Consider the following 17,472-nt stretch of genomic DNA (forward strand, 5'->3'; position numbering starts at 1 on the left):
TATCTGCCTCCATTTGCACAGGAGAAAAATTGTTCTAAGAAGGCATGCTTTGTATTCACATTATGTGCATTTGTATATCATCTCAGCAGATGCATTCCCCTCCCCTTCTGTCACGAATGGGAAGGAATGCCTCTTCTCCTATGCAAATACATGCAGATGTAATCAATTAACCTGCAAGCAGAATTACACCCTTTTAAACCCACTGACGTCCATGGGATTGCACTGAAAAAGGAGGAGAAGGAGATTGGATTTATACCCCCCCCTTCACTACCCAAAGGAGTCTCAGAGCGGTTTACAATCCCCTTCCCTTCCCCTTCCCACAACAGACACCCTTTGAGGTAGGTGGGGCTGAGAGAGCTCTGAGAGAACTGCCCTTAAGAGAACAGCTCTGAAAGAATTTATGACTGACCCAAGGTCACACCAGCAGCTGCATGTGGAGGAGTGGGGAATCAAACTGGGTTCTCCCAGGTTAGAGTCCATGCTCTTAACCACTACATCAAACTGGCTCTTTGCATATGCATACAATGAACTCACTGAGATAACTTTTAATGGACAACCGTAAATGAACAGGTCAACAGCCACATCTTGGCAGGTGCATTTAAAATGTGGGATAATAGATATAATATATATCAGAAGCTATTTGATGTGGCACCATAAGTCGGCTGCGACTTGAAGGCACTTTCTACCACCAGCTATGTTGTAGCAGCAAACTAAAACAGAAGACCAGCAGCACTTTACAAGATTTATTCTGGCAGCAGCTTGCATGAGTCAGAGCTTGCTTCACGAGAACACACCAGCCAGCCATCAAAGTCAGTGTTGTCTACTCTGAATGGTGGTGGCCCTCCTCAGTCTCAAGACCAAGATAATTCATACCATAGTATTACCCATTACTGTGTATGGGGGTGAAAGCTGGACAATAAAGAAAGCTGGTGGGAAGAAAGTGGATTCCTTTGAAATGTGGCGTTGGAGGAGAGTTTTACCGATAATGTGGACCGTCAGAAAGTCAGCTCAGCAGGGCTGTAGATCCAATAAAGTCTGAACTCTCCCTAGAAGCTTAAATGACTAAACTGAGGCTATTGTATTTTGGTTACATCATGAGAAGACAAGAGTTCCTGGAAAAGACAACCAGGCTAGGAAAAGTTGAAAGCTGCAGGAAAAAGAGGAAGACCCAATGAATTGACTCCATAAAGGAAGCCACAAAGGCCCTCAGTCTGCAAGACCTGAACCAGGCTGTTAAAGACAGGATGTTTTGGAGAGCATTAATTGATAGGTCGCCATAAGTCTGAAGCAACTGGACGACACTTGACACACGTGCTCCAGGATCTCAGGCAGGCAGACGCCTTCCCCATCGCCTACTGCCAGCTTCTTTAACTGGAGATGCTGCAGGGGACTGAACCTGGGACCTTCTGCATCTGCCGCCTGAGCCATGGCCCCTCCCCAAAGACGTATGGAGCCTTCTACCCTTACGTGGATTATTTATACTCAAAGCTGCAGCCAACTAAAAGTGGGGCAGGGGGAGGACATGTTCTGTACAACATTCCCCCCCCCCAAGGTCGATGGGTTTCCATTCCACTTTCACAGTAGTAATTCCAGATGTGGTCGCTGTGTTAGTTTGTGGTGGTAAAAGTTTTTTAAAAAATCACGCACAGGGTGGGATTTAGGGGGAAGTGACCCAGGCGGCCACTCGGGGTGCTGGCCTTGGGAGGGCCCCTGTCATACTCCATACAGCTCACTTTCCCTGCTGAGTTAGCCCAACAGGGTTGAGGTGCAGTAAATGTGAAAAGAGAGCTATGGGCACCATCCTCTGCTCCTTGGTTGTAGGGCAAGATAAAAAGATAGTCAAGTTAGCAACTTTTATTTGTGTGGAGATAACTGTCTGTTTTGTTTGGCTGTTTTAATCTTCAGGGAAATGTGCAATGCCCGTTCCCATTCAAAGCACTTTCTGTTCATTTCTCACGCAAACAGCTATTGCACATTTTGCAAGATATCTCTTAGGAGTGCCTAACATCGTAATAGTAAAGGATTCAAAGGTCTTGTTGCAAAATCTGAGGTGTTTCCCAATAAACCACCAGTCCATCTGGACACAACAAATCTGAAATGGCAAATGTATCAACGGGGTCATCACACTCGGAAGGCTGTATGAGGAGAAGGGTTCCCAGCCTCCAGGTAGGGCCTGGGGGTCTCCCAGAATCACATCTGACCTCAGCTGCTGTCTGGATGAGGAGATGAGCACATTAAGGCCAGGGGAACCTGAAGCAACACATTAAAAAATGTAATGTCTTGCATGGTTTAAATGGATCCGTGGTAACTAATTTGCATCAGAAAATGGCACTTTAGAGGGTGGACGCTATGGGATTATGTCCTGCTGAGTTCCCTCCCGACCCTGCCCTCTCCAGGCTCCACCCCACAAACCTCTAGGAATTTCTTAATCAGGAGCTGGTCAACCTAATTAGTGGGGGAGGGAGAACAAAATGACTTGCCTGCAGGGGTCATTTCGTAGAAAAAGAGTTGCAGGAGCTCATTAGCATAACATTTGCATATGCCACACCCCTTGACATCATCGGAAGTGTGTCAGAAGGCAACACCCACTACTCAGGCTCTACTGGACTGTTTTGGATTGCCATTTATTGGGGGGGGGAACGTGCAGATCTGTCCTCCCATAGGAGGGAGAGCTTGTACCTGAATAAGACTTGGTCTTAAAGGTGCCACTGGACTATTTGGGGCCGGGGGGGGGGCGACGGCAGCTTACCTGGCTGCTTCTTGCTCCGACTGAGGGCTGCTGGGAGCAGGGGGTGGGGCTTGTTGCATGTGCCTGCCCCCCTGGGCTCTTTACTCCCGGAGCTCCGCTCCTGTGCGCTCCTGCAGGAAATGACCCCTGCTTGCCTGTCTGTTCAGACAAGTTAAAATTGAATTGTATCTTTTAGGGCAGGGGTTCCCAACTTTGTTGAGCCTGTGGGCACTTTTGGATTTTGAAAACAGGAAGTGAGCACCACCACAAAACGGCTGCCATATGTGGGGCGCAGCTAGGGTTGTCAGCTCTGGGTTGGGAAATTCCTGGCGATATGGAGGCGGAGCCTGGGGAGGGACCACGGCAGGGTATAATGCCATAGGCTCCACCTTCCAAAGTGGCCATTTTCTCCAGGGGATCTGATCTGATCTCTGTAGTCTGGAGATCAATTGTAAAAGTGGGAGATCTCCAGGTGCCACCTGGAGGATGGCAACCCTAGATATGGCTGACCACACCATGGCTGCCACACAGCCAATCACAGGATGCTGGGAGGTTCCAAACAGTCCCCTTATGATGGAGTAGCTGTTTCTGAACGGACTCTCCCTGCAGCCATCAAAGTGCTTCCTCCTGGGGTCTGAAGTGAGATTTGAGTGAGATGGAGGAAAGTCAGGACTGGCTCTTTGGTTTGGGGAGCAGATGCCTTGGGAAAGAAGGAAGTGGGCACCAAGAAAGACACCGGGGGGGGGGGGAGCCGCGGGGCCCGCCCATGGGCACCACATTGGGGATCACTGCTTTGGGATAATTAAAAAACATGGAGATGGCAGTGAGACGCACCCTGTGTTTTGCCAAGTAGGACTGTCACCCACTTAACAAAATCATAGCTGATGACAATTAATTTCATCCTACCGGTATTACTGAGGCTTCATGTCTCCTCTGTGACCGAGATTCAGGTGGGAAGGAGAGATAAGTCGGGGCCAAGGAGCTTTCTTGTGTTCCTTGAGAGGAGCAGCGTCCTCAGTGCATCAAACAGCCCCATCCTTTGGGAGGAAAAACAGAGGGACAGGAGGGTCTCTTCCCTGCTCTGGAGAGCTGCAGCGTGCCCCTGAAAAGCCTCTTTTCTCTCAGAAGCAGCTGGGCCCGATTGATAACCAGTTCTACTTGTGAGGAGAGAGTGCATTCCAGGGACTCCTGGCTTGTCTCAAGCAGGGAAGTACCAAGAATCTCCCTTGGGTTCTCTTATCCTTTCAGAAGCAGCTGGGGCCAAGCAGTCCCACCCAGCTCGGGCCCTATCAGCCAAACACACACAGGCCAGGAATGGGTTTGGGACTGAGCGATATGGCTGTTTGTGAGCAGGTCCCCATGGGAAGGCAACGTCACGATCACAGCTTGCGGGGACCAAGAACACACCCCAGGTGACTCATTAGCCAGGCTGGGTAAGTGAACAGTCAAATCCTTCCCATGTGATAACTGCCCCTGTGGCGGGGAGAATAAATGTGGGTGTCAAAGTGGATGAAGGATGGGGAACAGCTGCTACATGGCAGGGCAGAGAGAAAGAACTGTACAGAGGGTGCCAACAGAGCTGGGGATTGCTGGCAGATGGCATTCTTGCAATGTCTGCTGGTGCAAAATGTATGCTGAAGGGCAGAGTTAAGGGGATATACACACTGGAGTAATATAATGCAGCCATTCTCAGACTGTAGGATGAGGCTCAATAGTAGAGCACCTGATTTGGCGTGTCCCAGGTTCAATCCCCAGCATCTCCAGTTGAAAGGACTAGGCCAGTGATGGCAAACCTTTTGGGGACCGAGTGCCCAAACTGCGACTCAAAACCCACTTATTTATTGCAAAGTGCCAACACGGCAATTTAACCTGAATACTGAGGTTTTACTTTAGAAAAAACAACTCATACATTAACTTAAGATGATCCAAACAAAGTAAGGAAAGCAATCCCAAATGCTTTCATTTACTTAAAATTATTTGGCAGAAAATTCGACACTTTAATGATGGTCTGGGCCTGGCTTGGGCGATGGCACGCGTGTCCACAGAGAGGGCTCTAAGTGCCACCTCTGGCACCCGTGCCATAGGTTCGCCACCACTGGACTAGGCAGTAGGTGATGTGAAAAGCCTGGAGAGCCACTGCCAGTCAGAGTAGAAAGCCTGACCTTGATAGACCAAGTAAGAACATAAGAAAAGCCATGTTGGATCAGGCCAGTGGCTTATCCAATCCAACACTCTGTGTCACACAGTGGCCCCAAACCAGGTGCCATCAGGAAGTCCAGCAGTGGGGCCAGAACTCCAGAAGCCTTCCCACTGTGTCCTCCCAAGCACCAAGAATACAGAGCATCACTGTCCCAGACAGAGTGTTCCATCTATACCTTGTGGCTAATAGCCACTGATGGGCCTCTGCTCCATATGTTTATCCAATCCCCTTGTGAAGCTGTCTATGCTTGTAGACACCACCACTTCCTACAGCGGTGAATTCCACATGTTAATTACTCTTTGGGCGAGGAAGTACTTCCTTTTATCTGTTCCAAGCCTACTGCTCATCAATTTCATTGAGTGCCCATGAGTTCTTGTACTGTGAGAAAGGGAGAAAAACACTTCTTTCTCGACTGTCTCTGTCCCATGCTTAATTCTGTATCTATCATGTCACCCTTCATTCCTCATTTCTCCAAGCTAAAAAGCCCTAACCTCTTTAACCTTTCTTCAAAGGGAATGTGTTCTATCCCTTAATCATTTTAGTTGCCCTTTTCTGCCCTTTTCCCAATGCTACAATATCTTTTTAAATGTATTATTATTTATTTAATTCGACTTTTCAACCACTCTCCCTAGGTAAACTGGGCTCAGAGCGGTGGACAACACAGTCATAAAACATCAATTAAAATCAGATTAAAACCAATAGCAAGCAAACAAACAAACAAAAAAGTGCAGTGACCAGAAGCAGTTTTATGTGTCCAACACCTAAATTTCCAGTATCCATCTGAAAAATGCCATTGGTTATTATTGTCCCTGAATGGAAAATAGCCTTCGTCTCTGCTGAGCTACAGAATTCCCAGCCCAAATTCCTAGAAAATTGAGAAGGCTCAATTTCTACATGAAAGAGATGAGCAGGACAAGGGGCTCACAGGGTATCCTTACAGAGAGCACACCTTTGGCCTCCGGGTCACTCTCAAAACACCCCAGCGACGGGTTCTCAGACCCTGTTTAAGGAACGCTGTCTTTAAAGAGACCCAGAACTTCCAGGTTTGTTTGTTCGGGGACTCTCTCTCTCTCTCTCTCTCTCTCTCTCTCTCTCTCTCTCTCTCTCTCTCTCTCTCTCTCTCTCTCTTGCCCTGGTTAGAGAGGTGCCTCCTGACACCTAGTGGCTGATTCCGGTAAAGCAGGAAGATGGGAAAAAGGTGGTCAAGCTACAGGCTTCTTAAAAATCCTTCTTATTGATTTAATTTGATATTTATTCATACCCCCCCCCGTTCTCCCCAATGGGGACCTAAAGTGGATTACAACATCATTCTCCTGTTCTCCTCTTTATCCTCAAAACAACAGCCCTGCGAGGTAGGGTTAGGCTGGCCCAAGATTATCTAGCCAATTTCCATAGCAGAGTGGGGATTCGAACCTGGCTGTCCCAGACCCTAGTCTGACACTTTAACCACTTACAATGCGTTGCAAACCCATGGCTTGTCCAGGTTCAGTTTCTACAGGACTGCAGATAGCCACCACAGCCCCTCACCCAGATAAAGAATCCCTCTGGGGAGGTAGGATATTAATTCTCCTCCTCCTGTGCTGTTTCCCCAGCTGAAAATGCCCCTGCTGGACGGCTTGAAGTTTCAGTGGGGAAAAAAGATGAGCAACCTTTATTGTGCTGGTATTTTTTTTTTTTTACCAAGGCTTAAAGCAGCCTAGAGATGCATTTTCAATTGTGAAAGTTGAAACACAGGAGGGGGAGAAGTAATGCTCCTCCTTCCTCAACACCACAACCCTCATCTATACAAGCCCACCCCCCACCCACCCCCGCTGCTTTTTGCAGTTCAATTGCATGCCCAGGGAATTGGGTTGTAGATCCCTAGTGTGCCGAAACACATGTGACTTTTCTCCCAGACATGGCTGATCCAGACAGCAATCTTCATGTGGACTGGCCCATAGCATTGGTCATATTTCCGCAAAATGACACAAGCCCCTAATTGCCAAAAGGCTAGAGGCAGGGTGGGGCCATCCCACCTGGAGCACCAATTGGGCCCACCTAATTTTCTGCTTGCAAAACAAACTCTGGCTGTGATCACATGCACAATTAGCCCTGCCATAGGCATGAAGGCCAGGCGGATTTAAAGGGCGCGATCAGACACAAACATTTGGGAAGCGCCCCACACCCGTCGGCAACCCATTCTACTCCACAGCAGAAGCAGAGTAAAAAGACACTGGGGAAAATCCGGTAGTAAACGGGTTGTGATGGGCCACAGACGGACTTTCCCATGTCTGATCGCTCCAGCATGCTCTCATGGCGTCTGGATGGTCTGATGGGGCCATCCCGACTCCGTGCCGTTGTCCCCCCCCCCTTCTCAGTGTGCGCATCATCGCAAACTCCATAGGGAGCCCTCAGTGCAGAGATTTAATTCGATTCCTCATTTAAGTGCATCGGAAACAAACAGCCAAAATACCCAACCCAACTCACCCGTGGTTGCGTCTGATCACGCAGTGGCAGGCTGTGCCCGCAGCTTCCAAGGACTGTGTGATCACGCAACTGCAGGTCAAATTCCACCAGAGGAAATAGCCTCGCTTCCCCCCCCTTTTATCTCGCACATGTGACCGCACCCTCTGAGTCCAGTGGCACCTTCAAGACCAACAAAGTTTTATTCAAGATATAAGCTTTCATGTGCATGCATACTTCCTCAAGATACAATGAAATGGAAGTTACCAGTCCATACATCTAGGTAGAGGGTGAGAGCAGTAAATTAGCATACAACATAATGAAGACGTTTGGCAGATACAAGGACCAAACAGGAATAACAAGTTTAGTTTATATGGTTACCATTTGTTTGTTTAATTCTGGGGGGAAACAGTGAAGGAAATAAATATATTAAAATTGGAGATTGATGAGCAGATGTATCCTTAACTGTGGAACACTGAGAAAAATTAACTGAGACCCTGCCATTACGCTCCATCCATCTCCTCTCAAGCATGGAGGCTACCCACCTGATTCTACTTGCGAAGTATTTCATTTTAAAACTCCGGAGAGCATTAAGAAAAAGTGATCCTCACAAGCAAACTGAAGGAGCACAGTCCATTCTCCAGCCTCATGGGTCTACCGTCCCACTTCCTCCTCCTCTAACTCCTTCCTGGATGGATCAGACAGAACTGGATCTGGATACGGTCATTAGTTCTTTTACTGTGTATGCCAGCTCTGGGTGTTTGGCAGCCCCAGTCATCAGAGATTTACTCAGAGGACAGAAAGGAAGCAGCTCATACCCTGGAAAGATCAGGCGAGGAGGGGACAAGAGCCCTGGAATGATAAATGGAGCGCAGTCCACAAGCTGCTGAACTCACCCTAAAGCCCCTCTTGTATTCAGATCCCATTAACTGTGGCTGCATTATACATCTGTTCTGTGGGAATCTGTAGCCCAGGATTAGGGGTTTGGGGTTTCTGACCACACCTGATACTTAGGTGTTCACTTTCATTTTCATCAAGGATGGAACAGAAATGCATATTCATATCAGCTGCTCCTCCCTGCTTGCTAGCGTCAGACCCTGATTTCTAGAATCAGTCCCTGTTAAATCCCTATTTTGTCCTTGTTTTATAGGGGTGAGTGGGTGGGTTGGGGGAATTCTGTTTTTAAATGTTTGCATAGATGTACACAGCCGTCGCTGTTCTGAAAGTTTTTTTTTAATATAAGTGTTTTTATTATTTAAAACGTTTCAACACAGTACAACAATAACAGACTTATAACTTCTAGCTGCATTAAGTGGCAACTACAATCCCTCAATATCCCAAAAACATACCAACATTAATACATTCAATTTAGAAGGAGACACCAAACTCTGAAAATCAGAAATAACAAATCCTGATAATAACTGTTCCTAGGCAGAACTTCAGCCTCTGTCAGGTATTTTACTACAGGAAACCAAACAGCTCGAAATGACTTCTGGTGAGAAACTTTTTTGCCATATATAAAGTGTTCCCAGGGTTTATTCTGCCAACAGTGTAATGTGGGTTGATTTTTATTTTTCCATTTTTGAGCTAGCGTGATCCATGCTATAGCTAGTAGTGTGGAGATTAATGTGTGTAGAGCTTTTCTTTTGCAGGTTTTTGGAAAGATGTCCAGCAACACCATCTCAGGTAAGAAAGGTAAGTTATATCCCGTAAAAAAAAAAGATCTGTTGTAATATTTGCATCCAGAATTGTTGAGTTGAAGGGCAAGACCACCAGCAATGTATAAAGTCTACTGTTTAGTTGTGGGGAGAGCTGGTCTGTCCTTGGGTTGTTGCCAGATTAAATCAGCAAGGTGGCCTGATCCACAGTTTACTTCTTCTATGTCCTGCCACTTTGGAGGGGCATCCGTGGTTAGTATTCATATTAAAGAGGATAGCTGAGTGGCCTCATAATATAGGGGGAGATCCGGAAAATCCAAGCCTCCGGTTTTAGCTGAACGTTTCAAAATTGTGTTTTTAATCCTAGGCTTCTTGTAGCTCCAGAAGAATTTTAATAAGGTGTTTTGCCACTGTACTAGGTCTTTCTTGGGTATATGCACCGGTAATGCTCTAAATGCAAATAATTTTTTTGGCAAAATTAAGCTCTTGATGATGCTGACCCTGTCAGCCCATGATAGACCCAAAGAATCCCATTGTTTCATTTGGTTCTTGGCCTCTTGCGAAATCTTTTGTAAATTGCAGGTATTTAAGTCTTTCAAATCAGGGGGGATCTGTATCCCTAAGCATCTCTAAGGCGAGGAGGACCATTTGTATGGGGATTGTGATTGAATGTTTTGTTTAGTAGTTGGATTGATATTAATCGTTGATTTTTCCAGGTTGATCTTCAAACCAGACAGAGGGTAAGATTTTGTAAAAAGCTTTTGTAATTCCATTAATGACGATTCTGGCTTTGTGAGAAAGACGACCAGGTCATCCGCATACAAACTGACCTTGTGAGAGGTTTCGCCAATCTGTATGCCACATATGTTAGGATTCTGTCTGATAGCTTTCGCCATGGGTTCGATCACTAAGGCAAATAACAAAGGCGATAGCCTTGTTGGGTAACCCGTTGCATAGAGATGTTCCTACCCAATATATTATTGGTTTGGATTCTCGCTATCAGGTTAGCAGAGAGTACTAATAGCAGTTTGGAATTTTTCTCCAAAGTGCATTGATTTCAGCAGCTGTTTCTTCTGAAAGTTTAACCACCCTTTCTATCCACATGTTCCTACATAACTTCTCCTTCTTCTTATCCTTCAGAGACCTAATAAGAGCCAATAATTCCCTCAGAACAAGTATGGTATTGTTACTTTCTAGTTCCCTATGCTTTCGTTGTAGAAAGCCAGTTAGGTGTAGTGGTTAAGTGCGCGGACTCTAATCTGGGAGAACCGGGTTTAATTCCCCACTCCTCCACTTGCAGCTGCTGAATGACACTGGGCAAGCCATAGTTCTGTCAGAGCTGTCCTTGAAAGAGCAGTTCTCTCAGAGCTCTCTCAGCCCCACCTACCTCACAGGGTGTCTGTTGTGGGGAGGGGAAGGGGAAGGAGTTTGTAAGCCGCTAAGACTCTGAGTGAAGGATGGGGTATAAATCCAATCTTCTCCTCCTCCTCTGATAAGGCTGCACCTTGGTCCAGCCACATACCAGAATTCTCAGGGGCCAGAGGTCTCGCTAAAGGAGCACTGTCAGGGGTAATGTTAGAGTACAAGGGCTTGAAGAAAGACAAGGCAGACAAATGTTGCTCACTATGGAACCAAATATGGCTCTTAAAAAAACACACACAAAGTTTTTATGTTAAGGTATATTGGAGGGTTAGGTGGGATACTAGAATAACCAGTATATGGAGGGAATGGGCAGGCAAAGATTTTTATAGGACTGGAAGACTTCTTAGAGATGCTTTACGGAAAGGGAAGTGATAGAGGGGAACGGGTGCCAGGAATCCAAGTGTGAACCATGCATGAGTTTATGCTGGTGCCCTAAAACAATGGTACACAGTGCTCCTGTGTACATTTATTACTTATCATGACAACTTGTGTGTGCCAGTTCCTGGTAAAGGACTTGCAGCAACCAGTGTTTGGCCTGCACAAACTTTCTGGATTATTAATTCAGATGTCAGGTGCCAGTCACGTTTAAGTTGTGTATTTTCAGTGATGCAAATGGGCTTTCGTCAACTGGCCCTCACTCTCAGTGCTGACATTGTTCGGCTCTTTAGATTTTAAATGGTTGCAGAGCCCTGCTCTATGGAGTAACAATTCCAGAGGGACAACTAGGATTAAGTCTGTGGCTGCCAAATCAAACCAATATCAATATTGTACTATTTTTACAATACTGTAAAAAACAACAGTTAAAAGCCCACCAGTGGGGGGAGGAATGACTGCCATGGGGAAAGTGCAGCAGAAAGTCCCATGTGAACTCTGTGCCGTCACTACATTCGAAGTGGCAATGCATGGAGATGTATTCTCTGCACTGACCACAAGGGGGCTGAAGGGCAGATAGGACATTCCTTCATTTGTCAATAAATTATCGTCTGTTTGGCTGTGCCTATCAGCAACTACTGTTTTGTAGCATATTTAATAGGAAAAATCCTTCCCTCCTTGTACATACCCACAAGAATCCTTCCTGGCAGGGTCACTTTTATCCCCATTTTACAAAGAAGCAACATCTAAACTACAAATTTACATTTGGTTACAACCAAGTTTATTGACGTTTCCCATAGCTACTACCTTATCCTTTCTCCAAGGCACAGTTTTTATTACATCTCCTGTGAGAGACTGGTTGGCCCTCTCAGGGAACTCGAGTTCCTGGGAATTTCAGATAGACTCATAATGACATTTAAATACAGCATATTGAAACTGGGTGAATCTACACAAAGGTTTTCAGTAGCTGTGTTGGTCCACTGGAAGAGAGTCCAGTAAGTGAAGTTATGTTATCTATTTTTATTATGATCAACCAAAATATCACAAAACATTGTGCAAGCTTTGGAGTTCCACAGAACTCTTTGTCAGCCAGGAAACCCCAAGGGACAGAGAAACAAAGGCAGGGTTTTGTTTTGTTTTTCTGTTCTTGACACATCCACAATCCTCACCATCTAATCCAGTTAATTTTTCAGCCTGTACCATCTGCACACTGAGGATTTTCCATTTTCCTGAAACATCTTTTTCCCCTTCCTTGCTCTCCACTTTTTTCCAATGAAGAGTTCTGCAGAATTCTAAAGCTTGTTCACTGTTGATGTGGCATTTCTGACGGGCCTGTCAAAATGGCATGCATGGCCAAGTCTTGACTAGATGAAGCAGCCTGCCACAAAGTCAGGCGATTGGTCCATCTTGTCTCAGCATTGTGACTGGCCGTGAATCTTTAGAACCTTTCCTAGCATCAGTTACTGGAGATCTTTCAACTGGCAGTGGCAAAATTTGAACCTGGGACCTTCTGCATGGAAAGCCTGCACTCTGTCATTAAGCCACAGCCCCTAGATCTCCAGAATTATTTAAGTGGGATCCTTGATGCTGTCATTTTACCTAAGTGTTTCACTTTTTTACTTTAATTTTTTTTTATTATCCTTATCTTTCAATGCACCATTGCCTTAAAATGACTTTGCCAAGTCACACCTGGGAGCACACAATTTTTTCATAACCAGGACACACACAGCATTAATCAGCATTTTAAAAGTGTGCTTATGATAATTATACAAAGGCTTTTAAAAATAATAATTATCATTATTATTACAATGGTATTTATAGCTGAAAGTGGAATCCATGAAACCTGCATTGCCAAGCCCATCTCTTAAAGAGAGAGTTTCTGATCTTCTGTTGAGGCAGGAGATGGAGACTGGGAGGGGGTTTGCAGTTGCGAATATTTCACAGTGATTACTACCGTCTGGAAAAGAAGCATCATTGAGTACCCATACACCAGGGACAAGATATCCAGCAGCCATGCTCTGGATGCAGAGGATCCTGCAATCTGGTTACTGGAGATGGTTCCGTATTATGTATTTGACCTGTACTGGAATGTTTTGAGAAGAGTCAGGCCTATGAATGGTAATGTTTCTTAAAGGCTGGGGGTGTTTTCTCAGTGGGCGTTTCTAGGACACTGGTTCCTAGCATGGTGCCTGTGAGCTCTCTGGTGCCCACCAGTGCATTTCCGGTTGTCCACTTCCTTCTTTTCAAAAACATGAGCCAGTCTGGCCTTCCTCCACCTCACTGGAGCATGAGGTACTTCAGAAGAAGGGTCACCTTTGCATCTACAGGGAGCACTCATTCAGAAACATCCTCTATCAAAGGAGGATGCTTGAACTTGGAACCTCCCAATATTTGGCGATTGGCCCCAGCACTCCATAGCAGCCATTTTGTGACTGCCTACCCCCATGACAGCCATTTTTGTGGTAATGCCCGCTCAGTGATCTTGACATCACAAAGGGCCCATAAGCTCAATGACGTTGTGGATCCCTGTACTAAGGCTGCAATCACACACACTAAATAATCCACTCTCATTCCACTTTCCAACTGGATATTTGCTGTGTGAACTGGCAACATCCAATTCAAAAGTGGATTGAAAGTGGATTATTTAGTGTGTGTGACCGCAGCCTAAGTGACATTCCTTGGTTGGCTTCATTGAAGGAACCGTTAGAGCTTGGAAGAGCAAAGGGGAGGGTGCAGATGTGTGTGTTTGTGTGGCAAAACAGCAGTGTAGATTCCAGAACAGAAAAAGGAGAAGAAAACACAGTTGAAGAAAAAGAAGAGGAGGAGGAGGAAGGAGTCTCAGAGTGGCTTACAATCCCTTTCCTTTCCCCTCCCCACAACAGACACCTGGTTAGGTAGGTGAGGCTGAGAACTGGGGCTGAGAACTGCTCCTGAGAGAACAGCTCTGAAAGAACTTATGACTGACCCAAGGTCACACCAGAAGCTGCATGTGGAGGGCAATGTTCCCTCTAAGCTGTGGAGTCTAGTGAGCAAAAATCCTACTTTGTGAGTTACTGTCATTAAAGTTGTGAGCGAGCGTTCTGGCTACTGCATAAATTAGTTTGCTCTGGAGCCGTCCTTCCTGAGCTAAGAGAAAAATGTGTGAGCCGGCGGCTAAAAAACTGTGAGCTGGCTCAGACTAACTCAGCTTAGAGGGAACACTGGTGGAGGGGTGGAGAATCAAACCTGGTTCTCCCAGATTACAGTCTGCATTCCTAACCACTACACTAAACTCTCTCTCTCTCTCTCTCTCTCTCTCTCTCTCTCTCTCTCCCTTTCTCTCTCTCCCCTTTCCTTCTCATCAGACAACTATACCTTACTCCCCCGGATCTCACATAAGGTAGCAGAGCTGCTGCCTCATAAGACTGCCTCCGTCCCTTGCTCTGTGCTCTCTAACTATATATATTTTAAATTAAGCAAATGTTACAAAAACACTGTAACTCTCCAGTGCTCTCCCAAAAGAACCTACCCAGATAAACACTGCCCTTGGAACATCTCACTGCTCAGAGAACTGAGACACGTATAACTCTACATTACAAGTTTATGCTTCTGTTTTCCCCCCAAGTTTTTCTTTCCTGCTAACTCTGGCATGTACATTGCAGCACACACTCAATATGTCCAGTTAAAGTAGCCCACACCATTCGGATCCAGCAACCCCAAAAGTGGGTTTGTACTCAAGTCAAGCATAGATTATAAAGTCAGAGAGGAGAGGCCGGATGCATATTCATGTTGTGCTGGCCCTGGATCCCACTCCTGTGGCCATGGAAATCTGGCCTCAGGAGTGGTGTCATTTGCTAAAGTCTGGTGGCAATGATGGGATACAGATGGATTGTGGGAAGTGAGAGGATATCCATATTACGCAAAAGCCAGCAGGGTGACTGATTTGCAGGGCTATAGAGAAGAGAGCTGGATATCAAACTTCTCGAACACTTGACAGGTCTGGATCTGGGCTCTCCACTGAGACTTGGCTAGTGCCTTAGATTCACCTTTCGAACAAGAAATACTGGGTATGAACAACAGCACACAGCACCAAGCCCTTCCAGGCCACCGTCCTTCTTACAAAACCTTCTGTGCCTAAAAAACTCCTTGATCAGTCTCGGCTTTGTCCAAGGGATCAACCGCAGAAGCATCTTGGAGACATTTGTTCTCCTAAAGGGAAGCATGAACACATGAAGCTGCCTTTTAGTGAATCCAATGACTGGTCCATCAAGATCAGTATCGTCTACTCAGACTGATGGCTCTCCAGGATTTAAGGGGAAGATCTTTCCCATTGCCTACTACCTTATCCTTTCAACTGGAGATGCCGGGGATGGAATCTGGGACCTTCGGCACACCAAGCAGATGTTCTACTAATAAGCCACAGCTCCTCGCCACGATGGGGGAGACCTACTGCCTCTCTGTTTTCACACTGTCCCCGATCATTCGTCTGTGGTAGACAGCCAGGAAGATATCATTGTCCGCCGGGCAGTCATAATGGCAGGAGCAGGATTTGATCATCATCATCTTGCGCACGAAAGAGTCTCCCTCTGGGCACCGGAATTCCACTTCTGCGGTGTGGGTTGTGTGTGGAGTGCAGCAGCGCCCATCCACACAGCTTCCGCAGAACTTGGGCCTGTAGGCGCGGGTGCTGGTACAGCCTGTGAACTCAAAGTGGATTGCCTTGCGTGGCTTTGGATTCCTCACGCACTTCTTCCCCTTCTGGAAAGAGAAGACAAAGCAGTAGGTGACTCAGTCCTTCCTGATGTGGTGAGCCTGTATCTTGGCTGTACCACTTCAAAGTGCTGGTCAGGGGAACATATGGCTGGTAAGATGAACATACGCACAAAAATCCTTACACATAGAAAACCAGCATGTCAGGAAGAGATGCGAATAAATAATTTGTTTCACTGACATGCATATATATCCTTCCTGTATGTGAGTACACCCATTTGTAAGAAAGAGACAATGCACGTTCACATTACAAATGAAACTGGGGAACAGTCCCTGGATAAATCACATGTCAACCTGTACATGCGTCGAATGTGGCGTGACAATTAACACACGTGTAAAGAAAAATCAAGTGTACACTGTACACGGATTGTGCATCCACTCACTGTGACTTGCAAACAGGACTCTTGTTTCCTGTGCAGGAGGATATGTACACTTGTACAAGATCCACATCTTCAGACTGAAGTGTACAGCCCACTTAGGGCTGGAATACACCAGACATCGGAGATCTTTAATGGGAGCTCCCCTCCCTACGAAATTTCATCAGTAATGAGTACAGAGCCCTGACCCAGATGGCCCAGACTAGCCTGATCTCATCAGATCTCAGAAGCTAAGCAGAGTCGGCCTTGGTTAGAAATTGGGTGGGAGGCCACCAAGGAAGTCCAGGGTCACTGCACAGAGGCAGGCAATGGGAAACCACCTCTGGTTAGCACAGGGGTTTTGGATCAGGAACATCCAGCTAGGGGATGGGGGAATAACCCTTTTTTTAAAAACTGTGTTGTTGTTGTTTTCCAATACAAATCAGGCCCCACAGAGATCCTGTGTACCCCAGTAGGGAAAAACAGGTAAGAAAATGTTACGGGTTTGCTATCAGGGCAAACAGGATCTTAGGTCTTCTGACAATGGTCTTTCCTTCCCTTTCATTCAGTATGTTGAGGTAAAAACTACAAGACTGGCAACCTTCCTCCAGTCTGCCTTGATTCCCCCTTCTTTGCAGCTCCCACCCTGTGATATATGACCGTGTCCCACATTCCCACCCTCTCCTGCTGACACACAATACCTTGATGCTCTTTTCCAAAGGGACATTGCAGTATCGAACCACACAAAGCCTGCTTTCTTTCTCTAGTTGGCACTGGGGGTTGTCATTGGTGACCCGCGTAGAGATGCCCATCCCACAGGTCTTTGAGCAGGGGCTCCAATCCGTGGTTTGTACCAAGCAGTTTTCCTGGAGGTTGCTGAGCTGAAGACTGGGTTTGGGGGATGGACTGTCCCTGTAAACTGAGATGGATAAGGGGACTTTGATGTGGCGCGTGCAAGTTCAAAACAGGAGGGTTCTTAGAAGTTCTGCTTAGAAGTTCCGCTTAGAAGTTCCGCTTAGAAGTTCTGGTTTTGGAGGATGACAGGCTGAGAAGGAACTAGGGAATACAAGTTCAAATCCCTACATGGCCACAATGAAGGAGTTTAACTTGGAGAATCAGTTCCTGGTCTGTGAGCTAGGTATAATGGTGATTTCCTTAACAAGCTTCCAAAGGTTGCAAAGAATGGGTCTAGCAACAAATCTTGCACATGTGCAAACACAAAATCCTATTTCCAGCAAGGGACAGTGCATGCATGCAACTCCAAGTGCAAGACCTTAGCCTGGGGTCACCACGCATGGATGGGGCTTTCTGCCACCAAAGGGCCTGTAGCACTTTGCACGTTATTTCTCTTAGTGTTCCGGAAAGGTGGCGATTGCTGGAGGGGGATGTAGTAAAATGAAAGGCATTGGGTTGCATTCAGAGTAAATTTTCCATTGATGGAAGGAGGAGTGTCATTTCCACCAATTGCCATTTCCTGCTGCAGACCCCAATTCCCTCCCCTGTTCCCCAGGAGGAGGAGGAGGAGGAGGAGGAGGAGGAGGAGGA

General features: G+C 46.3%; 1 protein-coding gene across 2 annotated transcripts in view; it reads right to left on the minus strand.

Annotated features, from left to right (window-relative positions):
* Positions 1-15,169: 15,169 nt before the first annotated feature.
* LOC107108687 (connective tissue growth factor-like) overlaps positions 15,170-17,472 on the minus strand; it is a 12,770-nt gene continuing 10,467 nt past the window's right edge. For both annotated transcript variants that reach the window (XM_015409175.1, XM_015409174.1), the window contains exons 4-5: positions 16,629-16,846; positions 15,170-15,559 (exon numbers count right to left, since the gene is read on the minus strand). In XM_015409175.1, the coding sequence (XP_015264661.1) occupies positions 15,248-15,559; positions 16,629-16,846 (530 nt within the window). In that variant the 3' untranslated portion in view covers positions 15,170-15,247. The remainder of the gene's footprint in view (positions 15,560-16,628; positions 16,847-17,472) is intronic.

The sequence above is a fragment of the Gekko japonicus genome, unplaced genomic scaffold (genome assembly GCF_001447785.1).
Source record: "Gekko japonicus isolate JY-2015 unplaced genomic scaffold, Gekko_japonicus_V1.1 scaffold167, whole genome shotgun sequence".
In the NCBI taxonomy this organism is placed as follows: Eukaryota; Metazoa; Chordata; class Lepidosauria; order Squamata; family Gekkonidae; genus Gekko; species Gekko japonicus.